The sequence below is a fragment of the Solanum stenotomum genome, chromosome 2, assembly GCF_019186545.1.
Source record: "Solanum stenotomum isolate F172 chromosome 2, ASM1918654v1, whole genome shotgun sequence".
Taxonomy (NCBI): Eukaryota; Viridiplantae; Streptophyta; class Magnoliopsida; order Solanales; family Solanaceae; genus Solanum; species Solanum stenotomum.
The window spans coordinates 7607637-7624450 of NC_064283.1; the positions used below are offsets into that span (position 1 = coordinate 7607637).

A 16814-nucleotide genomic window follows, 5' to 3' on the forward strand; every position below is an offset into this window, starting at 1 on the left:
CATGTTAAGATTTCAGATACTAATCAATAAATTAAATTACTGACGAATTTAACTTAATGATTAATTTCCTTTAGAGCACTACTTAACTTATTTCATGTGTCGGATTCATAAATCCACTTGCAAGGTTTGACACGATGAAAACTTATAAGTTTCTCAAAAAGGCATATCAATCAATCTCTATAACGAGACATGGATTCCATCAACTAACTTATTATTTCACCAATATATATTATTATCATCCAACTTACCAGGCATATTGACCCATCTCAGAATCTCACCTTTTAATAAATCAAAACGATAATTAATATATACAGATCATAATAGTTATATCAGGATTAAGAATATAAGTACATTTAATAGTTTAGAGAATATGTTTTGTCAGTCAGTCTAAAACAACTATCTCTACTCGGTCCCGTTCAATACATACAAAATGCACTAGCACAAGAAGTTGGAACTATACCGTTCCCATAATCAAGATAAATTACCTATAATCTTGTGCTACAATCGTACCGATGGCATGTCCAATTTCCATCCTAGATTGTGAACAAAAAACTTTATACTTATAAGAACCGATGATTTAATCCTCTGTGTATAAGCTAAAACTCTACACACTAAATCATCTACTATATAAGTAAATAGACACCATAAACGAATATATGATCTATTAAAATTGAGCAAATATTTATTCTATAATAAATATTATTTCTTAACACATGGTTAATAGTATATATCCCAACAATCTCCCACTTAGACTTTTAACCATCTCAATTGTTATAATGTACTATATCTAAATGCATGGTTAATAGTATATACCCTAACAATCTCCCACTTAGATATTTAATCTTGAAAATTGTTAGAATACTATGTCTAAACACATGATTAATAGTATATACCCTAACAACTTTAGTATCAAATAACTATTTAAAATACGTAATAGTAGTCAATTTAAAGTATCATTCATAAGATTAGTTTTGGCAAAATACAGTTTTAATTAAAACTTTCTAAAAGATTGTGTTAGATCAATAAGAGTCAAATAATATGAAACGAAGGGAGTACTTGATGCATGATTATGATTATGATTTTTGAAGGTTCGTCAAAACAACATGTTTACATGATCTAATCAAATCAAAATTCAATTCATTTGGGATGGGTTGGGTCTTGTTGAGCCACCACAAATTAGAGCAACTTTCACATATAGCAAACATAAAAATCATATTTGTATGGTATAACTATAGTTTGTATAATTGCGCTCTATAACAAACTTTATGTTTGTTATGGAGCATCAGATTGTATAACTCGTTGACAAGAGCTTCAGATTTGTATAATTTCGCTGGCAGGCCATTTGTATAAATCATTGGCAGTCTCTCGTTTGTATAAATCGTAGGCAGTCTCTCAATTCAATTTCATGTGTTTGTATATTTGTATAAAATTTGAATTTGTATACAATTGAATCGAAATAAAACATATGTATATCAAATCTCTCTCTCTATATCTCGCTTTATACAACACAAATTATACATTGTAATTTGTATAATCTGTGTTTGTATAAAGAGAGAAAGGCAAAAGAGAACTGAGCAGGGGAAGATCTGTATTTGTATAATTATAAGTGTATATGACGAAAATATATGTACTCGTCTTTATATATACAGTTTTCTCTCGCTTTATACAAATACAAATGCATTTTTTACATTTGTGTTTGTATAAAAGCGAGAAAGGTGAGGGAGAGACTGGCGAGCGAGAAACTCAGGGAGAGAGGCGAATGACAATTGTTTGCTACGGGTTATAATTAAATCAAACTGTTGTGGTTATAGCATTTAATTTGAATTAATAATTTGCTATTTTATACAATTTTCCCCACAAATTAAGTCCACTTCATAGTTCTAAGCCCAAGATTGTATTATATTGATCCAATATCCAAGCCATGTATCAAGAGACATAACATGCCTAGTAAATTCCCAGCCCAAAGATTGTGTCTCTTAGTCAATAAATGAAGGCCCATTGAACATTTGATATTTCAGTCCCATCAAATACGGCATTATGGCATATGAAAATTGTATAGTTACGATATTTAAGCTACCAATCAAATAAAGAAAACTTTTTTTGCAACAAATTAAAATGTTTTTAGTACTTATCTGTGGAGTTAAAAAATGGAGATAAATATTTGTTGCTTTTTAGTTTTCTGGTACTTACCCCTGGAGTAAAAAAGTTGTTTTTAAGAACAAATATTTTCTGGTATTTGATATTTTCACGTCTCAAATTACAACTAAACGTGTAATTACCCTTCACTAATTGGTACAACGAAAATCAATCAAATATTTTGCATCTCAAGACTAAAAAATCATCAATTATATAGGGAATTTGGACATATATAAAACATACATGGCACTCCACTGTTTATTGTCATTTAAAGTGCTTATGTAACTACTGCTTTAATTTCAGTATTATCTCTCTATACACTAATACAAAATGTTTAGTTTTGATGAAAAAAAAAAAAAACTTCGAATCTACAAATAATTAAAGAGTTGAAGGGACCAGTAATGTGTCACATCGGCCGTACTTGATGGTCTGTCATCTGGCAGAAACAAAACAAAATGGAAATAATCATATCAATAAAAAACTAAAGCTTTACTTACTCCTAGGTATTTGTATAACGTGATTCCGACTTAATCGGCCCCCAGAAGCACATGCCGCACTGTAACCAAAAGAAGTTGCTTCTACATACAGCTGTCAAACCACGTGTCTACCTAGCAATTTCCTACTGCTTTCTTTTTTCATAAAGTTTAGATAGTCGATTAACCGAGTTAAATAAACTTATTTATGATAATGGAACGTAAACATCATAGTGCACCATGAATAAACAAAGAATCCATAACAATGGTGATGATAATAAACAATAACCATAGTAAAAATCAAATCAATAGCATGTACGTAATCGTCACCATCACCCAAAGGTAAAAGTAAAAGAAGAGCAAAACGAATAATAAACATCAACGAGTAAGATAAACTAAAAATAAAAATCCTAAAATCATAAACATCTCTCTCTCTGGCAAATCCCAAATGCAAATATCTCCTCAGATCTAAAACATCAAAGACGCAGCGAAGATCGCTACAACGGCAGATCCAGCAACAGCGACTCTGTTCAAGGATGCAGCATTTGGAGAGGAAGTTGGAGAACCGCTTGGAGTAGCGCCGATGGATGGAGCAAGAGCACCGCCGGCGGAAGGAGCAGACGCCGGAGTGTCTACGGTTGGTGGAGCTGGTGGAGATGAAACTGGAGAATCAGAAGGCGAACTAGCAGCAGGAGATACTGAAGGAGCAGATATTGGTGTAACAACAGGAGTTGGAGGTTTTGATACCGGCACCGGAGATGGTTTTGGTGAAGCTACCGGAGAAGCTCCCGGAGCTTGAGCAAAAGCAGATCCGGTAACAAAAGCGAACATGAAAGCAACGACGATTATCTTCGAGTAAGCCATTTTCTTCCCTTTCTCTCTCTAGAACTTTTCTGTATATATTGTGATTTTTTGTAGAGAGAGAAAGTGTATGTATTGTGGTAGAAGAAGAGTTGTAGAGACGATGAACACCGCCACAGGGAATGGAGTATATATAGGAGGGAAATGAAAACAAATTAAAATGAAAATGTTCACGTCTTTTGTTTCGGTGTGAAGAAATCAGGAGCGTACACGTGTATAATTAGATGATCGAACAGATGAAACACTAAGGACCGTTTGATCAATTAATTATTCCCATCAATTATGGTTACCGTTATGATTGGCACGTTCTAAGGTGGAATTAAAAACTTTGTTTTTGTATGTTGCCCACCTGGTTGGTGGGACCACACAACGTTTCTGTGCTAATAGTAGTCAACAGCGTATAGAACTTTAAAGTATTTATAATAATTAAAATTACTTGAAGATTAATATTTCTTTCTATTTATCCTAGTTTAAATTAGTATCAATATGTAGAAGTGTGGATTAATATGCGAGGATGTTACACATCGTATTAGAGTAGAGTAGACGAAATGAAAGTTTGTATTGTATGGATTGTGTGATAATTGTACTATCAAATTCTAAGTGTAAGTTTTATAAAGTGGCGATTAAACAAGCAATATATTGAATGAGGCGTAGTGTTGATTGGTCAATAATTCATATGTTGAAAGGATAAAAATAGCAATAATGAAAATATTGAAATGAATGTGTGGACATATATTAGGCTAGATGGAACTAGCTAGGAGCAAATATATGCGGGTAAGGTGAAAGTAGTGTTTCTGCATGGTGGATAAGATGAAAGAGGCGAGACTAAGATAATTCGAACATGTAATGGCTATTATCAATGAAATGACTAAAAATATGAAATTTTAAATTTGAATTTCTCAAAATTTATTTTTATTTGTTTAATTTTTGATAGACAATGTTACTTGTTTTCATTTTCTCAAGTCTTGATAAATAATATTACTTGATATTTTTATATGTTGGTGGGATATAGCATAATACCTGTAAAATCGATTGAAGCATGTATGAGCTGGCTTGAATCAAATACAATGATTATTAAAAAAAAAAAAAAAGAGGTGGGTGGTTCTTGCTCCCTCCATCCATTTTTATAAAAATAATTGTCTAATAATATTTGTTCAGTTTAAAAAATTAAGAGATAACTTACTTTTTTGATCTATTTTATTGATATTATTAAAAATTATTCAATATTTAATACATTTCTGAGAATATTAAAATTTGATGGTATTATTTATTATTTTTTAGGATGTATGTCAAAAGTGGACAACTGCGATTGAGTTGGAATAGGAAACATAGTCATTATGAACTGCCGCAATCATGAAGAATAATTGCTACTCCCTCCGTCCCTATTTACTTGTCCATATTTCCTTTTTTAGTTGTCCCTATTTAGTTGTCCATTTTGACAAATCAAGAAAGGACAACAAATTTTTTCCTATTATACCCTTATTTACACTTCTTGAAAATTGTAAAAGTGTATGTTGTTTCCCTCCAATTTATTTCACTTGAATTCAAATAAGTGGTTGTAATTTTGAAGTGAAAAGTTGTCATAAGGGTAAAATTATAACTTCACTGTGCTAATCATTGTTGCCTTAATCTGTGTGCCATTTCTAAAGTGGACAACTAAAAAGGGACGGAGGGAGTAACAAAAATCACAAACCAGATGGCCAAGAAGCCAAAAAAAAAAAAACGTAAACGAAACAATATAAGATACTTTTATATTTTAAAAAGTTCATTTGTGTTACAAAATTCGACTAATAAATATGATTATGTCCAACTTTTACAATTATTAATAGTTTAAATTTGTAATTAACGTCTAGATTATAACTTTAAATGATAGTATTTTAGTAACATATATTTTGTGTCAGTCAGAATCAGAGACCGAACCTTTTTGGAAAACAAGACAGGCTAAGGGACAGCTGTAATTAATGGGATAAGAGTAAAGGAAAAGAAAATATTAAAGTACAAAGTCGTAAACGTGTAAGCACACTATAATTTGTAAACTGGCCCTAGAACGTGCAGCTCCTTTCCCATCTCAGATTCTTTTTTTTCTTCTTCGCCGGAATAAACGGTTTGATTTTGATTTTATTTTCTTATATGTTATGGATAAATCGTTCTCTAACAAAGGAAATTTTGTACTTAAAGGAATTTGAAATTAAAACATTTGATTAAGAATGAAGGAGTATTCAAGAAAAATTTAATATGGTGTAATAAATAAGTCGAAGTCAGACAAGAAAGTTTTTTTTTTGGCATAATACATAAACATGATCTTTAACTTGATGTCAGCTGGCAACTATGACCCTTAACTTTTGGCGTGCACAAATAGACACTTAAACTTGTATAAAATTGAACAAACAGACACATTCGTCCTACATGGCACCTTACATGACAATTTTGTGTCATATGTGGCATTCTACATGTATTATGTCATGTAGGACACGTGTGTCTACTTGTTCAATTTTATATAAGTTTAAGTGTCTACTTGTACACACTTAAAATTAAAAGACATAATTGTCCGCTGAAATCAAATTAATGATCATGTTTATGTATTATGCCTTTTTTTTTCCTTTCACACACCACAAGAAATATTTTGTTTTGACTGTTGTTTGTCCTTCCAAAAAATAATCCAAGGAAAAGTAATTTGCACAACACATTAATACACGAAATTAGAGACGTGGTTCCAAAAACCCAAATTCAGTGAATTGATTGTGAAATGTAATTTACTAAGTTTCCTCTGTTTGGTCAACAACATCGTATTCCGCGTAGGATCCAACAATTAAAAAAAAAAAACGTGTTTTGTTTTCATTTCTTGTCTTGTGGTTAATTACAATACACAATACACAACAAATATTGTTTGCTTTAAAGGGAGAATACCCTACGCATCTCCAGAAAACGGTTACTCTTCATCACCCGAAATAGTACTCTCTACATCTCAAATTATTTATCATTTTTCTCTCAAATTATTTATCGTTTTTTCTCTTTTATACGCCTCTTAAGAAAATATGTAATTAGTTCCAAAATAATAGTCATGTTTCCCTTTATGAGGGTCAAATTTTAACTAATTTTCAAAGCTAAATTTGATATATTTAAAGACTATATAGAAAATACAATAAATTGTAATGTTTCTTATATTAATATAATGAAAAAATACATCTTAAAATATTTATCAAAGTTCATATCGCTTAACTCTTAAAAAAGAAATGTTCTTGCTTTGTCCGCTAACAGTGTTTACAAAAACAAACACAAGAAAATTGGCGTGTAAATAAAATGATCGGAAAGTTTAATTTCTTAACTCCTTTTTTGTTGGCTATTCGAAACATTTTATTTTGTTCCGAATGATTGAAACTTCTACTTAGAAATGGAAAAATCTAACCAGTTCACCATACTCTTTGTGGTGAGTGAGTTTATGATACTCTGCTACATTTTCTTTAACTTGTAAGGTAGCTTAAATCACCCTTCAAGATAAAGATAGAGTAAAGGTTATTTTTCTGAATTTGTAAAGCCACATTATTGCTATACAAGTAGACAAAATTTAGGAAATATATATTTATTGCACGTTTTACCCGGTGGACTGATTTTTAATTTCTTTTTATATAAATAAATTGATTTTTAATGTTTCCCCTTTAGCAACTAAACTTATATTCAATGAGATATAGTTTTTTTAGAAATTAAAATTACGTCGATGGATACAATTTATAAAATATATAATACAAAAATATAAATTTATATCTCAAAAAAGTTATTTATGACGAAGGGCAAAAGTGCAAATCACATTTTATTTGGTCCTAATTATTAAAGGTATGAGATAGACACCAAAATTAATGGAAGTGAATCTAAAAGTGTGTGCAAAATTTTTACTTCCTTCGTTCGCTTTGATTTATTTATTATATCAAAATACTGAAGGTTTACAGAGTTGTTTGTAGAGAAAAGCAGAAGATTAGTCTTTCATATATTTGAGAAGAAAAAGCTATATTCCATAAAAAGCTGTATCATCGCTAATTATACATGTACTTCTCATTTTATTCTTAGCACTAGAATGTAACTAACTATCTAATAACTTTATAACAAATTAACTAATTCCTAACTGTAAACTTGAAGAGTAGTTACACACTCTTATTTCTGTCAACACTCCTCCTCAAGCTTGGACGAGCAAATATGTTTAGAACTCCTAGCTTGGACAATAAAAGCTCATGTTGTACTCTATTTAGTCCTTTGGTTAGAACATCAGCTGGCTGACTTTGAGTTGGTATATAACTAATGTTGATTAACCCTTGTTGCAGCTTCTCTCTAATGAAATGACAATCGATTTCAATATGTTTGGTACGTTTATAATAGACTGGATTGGCTGCTAACTGAATTGCAGATTTGCTATCACTGTATATGTTTACTGAAAGAGTTATTTCAGCATCCAAACTTCTTAGTAGCCCTACTAACCATACTAACTCAACTACAGTAGATGCCAAACTTCTGTACTCAGCTTCAGCTGAACTCCTTGATATTATTGTTTGCTTCTTAGCCTTCCAGGACACCATAAACTCTCCTAGCTTGATCATAAATCCAGTCACAGCCTCCTTGTAGTAAGGCATGCTGCCCAGTCTGCATCACAGTAGGCTGTGATTTCAGTGCCTGAACTGATGGATAACAACACACCTTGGCCTGGTTGTTTCTTGATGTACTTGACTACTCTTAGTGCAACATTTATATGGGATTTTTTAGGTTGATTGAAGAACTGACTTAATGTTTGCACACTAAATGAAATATCAGGTCTAGTCATGTTCAAATATAGAAGCTTTCCAATCAAATTTTAATAGGCATTTGGATTTACAAGCTTTTCTCCTTGATTTTCCTTTGTTTGATCATCATATTGTTTTGATGTTAGCTTGACATTCACATACATATGAGTGTTTGATGGCTTAGCACCAGATAATCCAACTTCAGCAATCAGTTGTAGTGCATATCTCCTTTGATGCATAACCATTACTGCCTCACACCTTGCAAACTCTATTCCAAGAAAAAATCTTAATTCTCCCAAAATCATTCATCTTGAACACTTGTTGTAAGGCTTCTTTTGTTTCCTTAATCAGCTCAAGACTACTTTTCGTAACCAAGATATCATCAACATATACTAAAATTATTGTAGTTTCTTCAGAGGTTTTTCTTGTAAACAGAGAATGATCATGTTGACTTTGATTGAAACTGAGTTTTTGTAATGCCTCTTTAAGCTTTCGATTCCATTGTCTAGGTGCTTGTTTAAGATCATATAGAGACTTTACCAGTCTACATACTTTCTTCTTCCTCTGACTGGTAAATCCTTATGGCAATGTCATGTATATTTCATCATGTAGATCACCATTTAGAAAGGCATTATACACATCCATTTGATGAATGTGACATTTCCTTGCCACAACTAAAGCTAGGATAGTTCTTACAATCACCATATTTACCACAAAAGAAAAAGTTTCTTTATAATCTATTCCCTCTTTCTAACTGTATCCTTTTGCCACTAACATTGCCTGATACCTCTCTACTTCACCAATATACTTGTATTTTATTTTGTAGATCCACCTACAACCAATTGCAATTTTTCCTTTAGGCAACACAGACAACTCCCAAGTATTGTTACTTTGCAAAGCATATATTTCAGTCTTCATTGCTTCTATCCACTTTGGATCTTTACTAGCTTCTGCATATGTTATTGGTTCTTGCAGCATAGATGTTGAAGCTATAAAGGTTTGATAAGACTTAGACAAATGATTGTAAGCCACACAATCAGAAATGGGAAACTGTACTTCCTTGTTAATGTTTGATGATACAAAATCCTTCATCCATATAGGTGGATGAACTCCTCGTGTAGACCTTCTTGTGACCATTGTCTTTACATTTTCTTGACTTTCATTAACCTCAGGATCATGTCCTTCTATCATCTGATCTAAAACTGGATCATGCTCAGGTTCTTCTAGCATATCTCTTTCTTCTTCATACTCTGACCTTATGATGGCATCTCTTGTGACACTGCCACTCCATTCTAAGTTCAGCATTTCCAGACTCATGTCATTTACAAAAGGACCAGCATCATCTGTTGACAGTCTGGATATAAATGGAAACACAAACTCTTGAAACCGTACAACTCTACTTACAAAGAAACTCTTAGAAGCCAAATCAAGCAACATATACCCTTTTTGAGTCTCTGAATTATCCATAAGAACTGAGGCTTTAGACCTGGATACTAATTTGTCACTTTCTGATAAGACCTTAGCATAGCACAAACATCCTAGTACCCATAGATGTGTTAGCATTGGCTTATTTCCATAGAGCTTCTCATATGGAGATTGTCCTCCTAGTACCTTACTAAGCATCATATTTATCAAATATGTTGTTGCAAGCACACACTGCCCCAATATATCAAAAGAATGTTGCCTTGAAACTTTACTGCCCTAGTAACCTCTAACACATGTATATGCTTCCTTTCTGCCACTCCATTTTGTTGTGGAGTGTAAGGACAAGACCTTTGATGTATTATTCCTTTATCTTTGAACATCTTTGTACATACAGAATTTACAAACTCTGACCCATTATCAGATCTTACTTTCTTTACTACTTTACCAAACCGAGTTCTAAGAAACTGCATAAAATATGACAAAGTAACACATATATCTGACTTATTTTTCAACAGAAACAGCCAAGTCATTCTTGAGTAATCATCAATCACAGTTAGAAAGAGTCTATTACCATCAAAAGTAGATTGTTTGTATGGACCCCATACATCCAAATGAATCAAGTCAAAACATTCAGTACTTTTAATGCTACTACTTGGAAATACAGCTCTTGTTTATTTTGCACAAGGACACACATTACATTTATTCAAAGCTTTGTTCACAACCTCTGGACTAACAGAAAATAACCTGCTCAATGCATGAGATGACATGTGTCCTAATCTTTTGTGCCATACATTCACTTCTTCTTCTGATAACTGCTTTGCTTCTTTTCCTTTTTATTCTGCCAAATAGGACTAAAATTGCACCTGACCCTGCGTAAGATTCTTCAACAACAAATACAACCCAGCCTCTTCCTTACCAATCTCCCTTATCTTGCCAGTGTAGAGTTCTTGAAACACACAGAAGTATGAAAAGAAAGTGACTGAGCATCCTAACTCATTTGTCATCTGTCTAACTAACAACAAATTGTATTTGAACTCTGGAATGTGAAATACATTTGTGATTACACTTCTTGGGGAAATTGAGCAAGATCTAGTGTGAGTTACATAGGCTACTTCACCATTAGGCAAGCTTACATGTTTTGGATCCTTAACATTCACTGTTTTATTTGGAAAATATATTTTGACTGGTTTAGAGTCGCCACTTAATTTTTTAAGAAAAATCAAGAAAACTGTTGTTTTCAAAAGATTAAAACAGGAAATCAATTGAAAATACTTAAAGGGGGTTCGGGGTTCCTATTAATATTCTAGGAAAGTTTTTAAGGCACCTAGAATATCCGCTAATGCGGTTATCCGACAACTAATTTATTTGGCTAAAATAATTTTAACTTAGCTTGACTTGCAAAATTGAACTATTTGTTAGTTAGGACCATTTTAAATAAAATATTCATCTAAGCGAAATATTTTGTAAACTTATTCTTAAGTTTTGTAAGAGATGATCGGTTTAGTTAATTTGTTAAATCAAAATGAACGTCTCTCGGGGATTTGAATTTTTCGACCTTGAGGTTAACGATAAACACTAACACGCAAACACAAACACATTAAAGTAAAGAGGGAAAGAGAGTTGGACCCAAATCTGGTTACTGTCCGCCTGGACCAGTATTTGGGCCCATTTTCAGTTTGGGCCTTTGGCCCATTTGATTCGTCTGCACCTGTCCTAAACTAACATAAAAATAAAAATATCATTTGGACCTTAGGCCCAATTTTACCTGTCCTAAATTCTAGCAAGATAATAGATAATAAGACGACGAGGGCTTAAGCCCAAAATAACAAAATACAATTTCTTTAAAATAAATGTGGGCCCTTTTGACCCAATCCCTTCAATTTCTCGATTTGTTGCTTCTTCCAACCACGGGACCTGTTCGTCGATTTTGTAGCGGGTTGACTCGAATAAAAGAAATTGGGCCTCCATGACCCAATAGAAAAATGCAAGGATAAGGGGGGTGAGTTCGTGGTGAACTCAGGCGGATTTCACATGCAACAAAAAATAAATAAAAAAAACATATAAGTGATAATCCATTGAATTTAATACCAAAATACGCAAACTGTGAACATGTGTACTGCTCAAATTTTAAACATTACAAACATGATTCAGACATGCCCAGATCAAGACATAAGTTAACACTAACACTTATTTGTGCCCCAAGGATCGGAGGAAAGAAAAATGGGCCATGCCATGTTTTAATTGAAGAGATCACAACGAGATTTATTAAAGTTTGAGCAAAACTTAACATAATTGGAGTGTGGCACGGTATTCAAATTAGAGTGCTAATCATATGATAAAATACTTAGTTCCCTACTAGGCTAGTCAAAAGACAAATACACTCAGGTGATAAACATTTAAACACATAAAAAATGAAAACTCATAAGAGAACCAACTCATAATGCACAAAAGTGTAGCTAGACTTCCTTGCTGTACTGACTCATGATGTATGCCAATACCAATAGACCCTCTCCTAGGATTTAATATTATATGCTCAGGTCGCTTTAGGCAAAAAATCAAGAAGTTAAGACAAGCAACTCCAATACGCATAAGTTTGCACACATATCCAAGTGTAAACCGCCCTACTTCTAATATATTTATAAACAAGAAGTATAAAATAAACAAAGACGGTAACAGTAAGACCTCAAAACGAATTAAGAACAAGAATGTAAGAAGTCATAGTAATATGAACTGAGAATAACATGTGAGTCGCTATTGGACTGTTCTTTATGGAAGCATAGACATCTCAAGATTTAAATTCCAGATGAGACAATATAATCAAACTATCAAACTTGGACAAGCAACGATGGCATATAAGACTCATTACATATAACACTACATGCTATAACACCTAAGATGATGGAGAAATTATTCGGGACAAATGCTGCATTTAGTACTTTGAGAGACGGAAATCGGAGACATTCAAGAAGCTATTTGAAAGATCCAAAATTACAGCCATCTCCCCGAAAAAAAAAAAAATTCTCAAATATCTCAAACCCATTTGGTGNAAAAAAAAAAAAAAAAAAAAAACCAAAGAGCTAAACGAAGTAGCAATTTCAAAACTTAACCACATGGCGAAATCATATGAGAACAAATATGTCGTATTGAGATATCAACAAAGCAACGACGACTAACGACAAACAACAGCATGACAAGGCCTTTCCGACATATATTAAAAAATATCATATCGAGATAGCTATGGAGACTAGGAGAATGCTATAAAGGGAGGAAGTGTTACCCTTTTCAATGCAGCGAAATAGAGACAATACGAGCAGAACCACGACCTTCACCACACCAAAACTCGAACTAAAACGATAGACAAGATCTTTGAGCAGAAATATCAAACCCAGATACTTAAAGAAAAAAAACAAGTATCTCCTCTATTTTTCCTTGAAATGTATGCAGTGCTTTAACTATTTTTCTTAAATTGCTTTTAGTTAATTCTTCCTCCCCCCAAAAAAATCCCCTGTAATGAAGGAGAAGAAGGGTTTAAATAGAGGAAAATAGGGTTTTCATTTTTTTTGGGGGGAAAAAGGCTGATTTTTGGATTCAAAGGGCCAATTCGAAATTCAAAGTCTTTCACCATTCAAGCTAAACAACTTTTCCTTGCAATTTCTACCTATTCCGAAAGAGGAAGGGCGAATCGACGCTTTAGATTGACTCATTTGTCCTTGAGGTGCTACGTGGCTCGATCTCGAGCCAAAAGGACGGAAGCGTGCTGCTGCTGCTACTGTAGCTGTCCGAGGGGAACATTGGGAAGAAAACGACAAAAGGCAGTGCTGATGCCGTGTATTTTGACGCGTTGAAGGAAGAAAAATAGGAGCGTTGGATTGCACTGGGCTGTTCAGGTAGCTGGACTGCTGCTCTCGTTTGGAGCATTGCTAGAAGAAGGAGAAAAAGAAAAATGTACAGGGGTCGGGTCAGGTCTTTGGACTGCTGGTCAGTTGGAAATAAAATGGGCTAAAGAGGTTTTGGGCTGAATTTGGTTTGTATGTATTGTTATGAAGGAATGGGTATTATTTATTAATGGGTGAATATTGTATTGTTGGGAATTGGTTGGGCTGGGACGTTGCAACTGCTATACGTTTGGCTGGTTGTGTGTATTGTATTGATATGGGAAAAATGGGTTGCTGATGGGTAATGTTGGAATGGGTTTCTTTGTATTGTTATTCTTTTTGGGCTGAATTGAAAAGGCCCCAAAATTGGTCTTGCAAATTGAGTTGGGTGAGGAAATAAATTGCTAAAATTGCAAATAAAAGGGTTAGGCAAATGAATTACAATCTAGCCAAATTGAATTCCTTTAGTTAATTCGGCAAGTAATTAAATAAGATGAATTAACATAATTAACTAACGAGCTTCTTAATCTCGACGAAATAAAATAATTAACTTGATAATAATATAATTAATTTAAACATGAACTAATTAATTCAAACTCGTAATTATGATTTAAATTAAACTAAGTTAGTAAAACACTTAGCTAAAAAGAAATAAAAATCTTTTGATATGATTTTCAAATATTTATAAAATATACTAATTAGACACATAATTATATAATAATTAACTTAATTATAAACTAATTAACTCGAAATATAAGTTATTAATTAATTTAGACCAAATAGCCAAATATTTAAATAAAACTAAAACCGTTTTGAGACAATTTTCGAATATTTATAAAATATACTAATTTGAAACATAATTATATAAAATATCATATTTATTATTTTAAAAATTTATAAAAATGACAAAACTACTTAAAACGACTTGAAAATTATTTTGGATTTTATGAAGCTAATTATTTCAAATAGTCTAGAATTTAGGAAGCTCGATGATTAATTTATATTAGGGAGGGTCAAAATTGGGTGTCAACATTCACTATAGACTTCTTAGTTAACATACCAATATTAGAGCTCATATGGTTGGTGGCACATGTGTCTATAATCCATATCTCACTATGTTCAGAAACTAATAGAGTTTTACCTGCTGAATTAGCCTGATCTCCATGAGCTGCACTCCCTGATATGTTTTCACAATCTTGATTCTGGTTAAGCATCTTTAGAATTTGATTGTATTGGTCTTTGGTGAAAGTACAGCCTTGCAGATGATTCTCACTTTCACCCACTACACTAATGTTAGCTGGTGATCTTTGATCCTTATCATTAGGGGCACTCTCATAGTTGAATAAGAGATCATTTGACATCCCAACGTATGCATCTTTTCTTGTAGTATTAAATTCACTTTCAGTCATGTAAGCATTATGACCTGCTCCATTAGTCAGTTTTCTCTTCGACTTAAAATCAGGAGGGTATCCTATCAACTTGTAGCATTGTTCTTTAGAATGTCCTTTGCATCTGCAGAATTCACATACCAACCCCAAGTTCTTCTTGAACCTATTATATCCTTGGCTGTTAGACTGACCTCCAGTTCTTGAATACATTACTAAGGGATCAACCCCAGTAGAACAAATGGAGTTCAGTCCTATATTAACACCACTGGAAGTCAATTTCTGACACTCATCATTCACCACCATAGCATAGGCCTGATTGCCTCTAAGAACTAGATTTATCAACAAAATTTAACTTCTTGCCTGTCCAAATGACTCATTCAATCCCATCAGAAATTGATAGAGCTTTTGTCTATTTAGATGTTCAATAAAACCTCTCGACCTCTCACAGTCACATCCAGGATATGGAATCAAAGTTTCATACTCATCGCACAATCATTTAAGCTTTGTAAAATAAACAGACACAAAATATGTACCTTGTTGAAGCATAGCAATCTCTTTATGCAAACTGAAAGTTCTTGGCCCATTCAGCCGATCGAATATTTCTTTCAAGTCACTCCAAACCCTTTGGGTAGATGTTACAAATGCCACTCCTGCTAACAGACTTATGGACACAAAATTTAGAAGCCAAGAGAGAACTATCGCATTTACTCTTTCCCACTGACCTCCTAACTCTGCACTCATGTCATTCTTTCTACAGGTTCCATCCACCAGTCTAATTTTGTTTCTTCCAAGCAATGTCAAACGAATGAATCGACTTCATACAACATAGTTTTCGATCCTAAGGAGTTGAAAAGAGATGAGGTTAACCCCACTAACATTAGCAGGACTTAAGGAGAGGATGATTATAATCCACTACTTGATTTGCAGGCATCATCGGTGTGGTATTTCCATGACGAGGAACACCATTACTAATCTCAGTATCTTGGCCACCATTGTTTGCCATTGATCTTGCTATTTTTCTTGATTTGTATCGCGGAAGCTTGATGATTCTTTCAGACTCTGATCTTTAGAAGTCTGATGAATTTCCCAAACTCTGATCTTCAGAAATCTGACCTTATGCACCTGATCTACTCAGACTTTGATCAAGGCTCGATACCATGAAAGTTTACAGAGTTGTTTGTAGAGAAAAGCAAAAGATTAATCTTTCATAGATTAGAGAAGAAAAAGTTATATTCCATAAAGTTGTATCACAACTATTTATACATGTACTTCTCATTTTATTCTTAGCACTAGAATGTAACTAACTATCTAACAACTTTATAACAAATTAACTAACTCCTAACTGTAAACTCGAAGAGTAGTTACAGACTCTTATTTCTGTCAACAAATACCTTTTCATTTTTATTTTAACATATTTTTTGCATATTAAGAGAGAAACACATATTTTTTATGTTTTATTTTTCAAGATTCAAAACTATACAACAATTAATATGAATTGATGGTAAAATATTTATTATAGACATCGAAATTTTATGGGATACTACAAAACAAACTCAATTTCCATTAGACTTCTTAGATGCTATTATACCATATACCCTAGGTAGTACATGCTTATATAAAAGGATAATATATTCTCTCTGAGGAGACATCTTTAAATTAATTTCATAAATTTTAAAAATATTTATAAAGAGATCAAAATGTGACAGAACTCTTCTTGACAACCAAATATGTCAGGAAGATCCACAATTTTTTTCATATAAATTAAATAAATTTTAAGTAGGTCCATATCACGAAAAATCTCATGATAAAAGAATAAAAAAATCAAGGGATAAAGAGATTTGTGCCCACATTGTTCTATCAATAAAATTATATTTCTTCATATTTTATTTG

General features: G+C 32.8%; 1 protein-coding gene across 1 annotated transcript; it reads right to left on the minus strand.

Annotated features, from left to right (window-relative positions):
- Positions 1-2868: 2868 nt before the first annotated feature.
- LOC125856570 (classical arabinogalactan protein 5-like) lies at positions 2869-3588 on the minus strand. The gene has a single exon (XM_049536147.1). It carries the CDS (start codon positions 3471-3473, stop codon positions 3078-3080), a length of 396 nt encoding a protein of 131 aa, XP_049392104.1. The 5' UTR covers positions 3474-3588; the 3' UTR covers positions 2869-3077.
- Between the last annotated feature and the right edge of the window lie 13226 nt (positions 3589-16814).

Bases quoted from the DNA above. Each gene is read 5' to 3' on its own strand.
- LOC125856570 (XM_049536147.1), bottom strand. From the start codon at position 3,473: ATGGCTTACTCGAAGATAATCGTCGTTGCTTTCATGTTCGCTTTTGTT.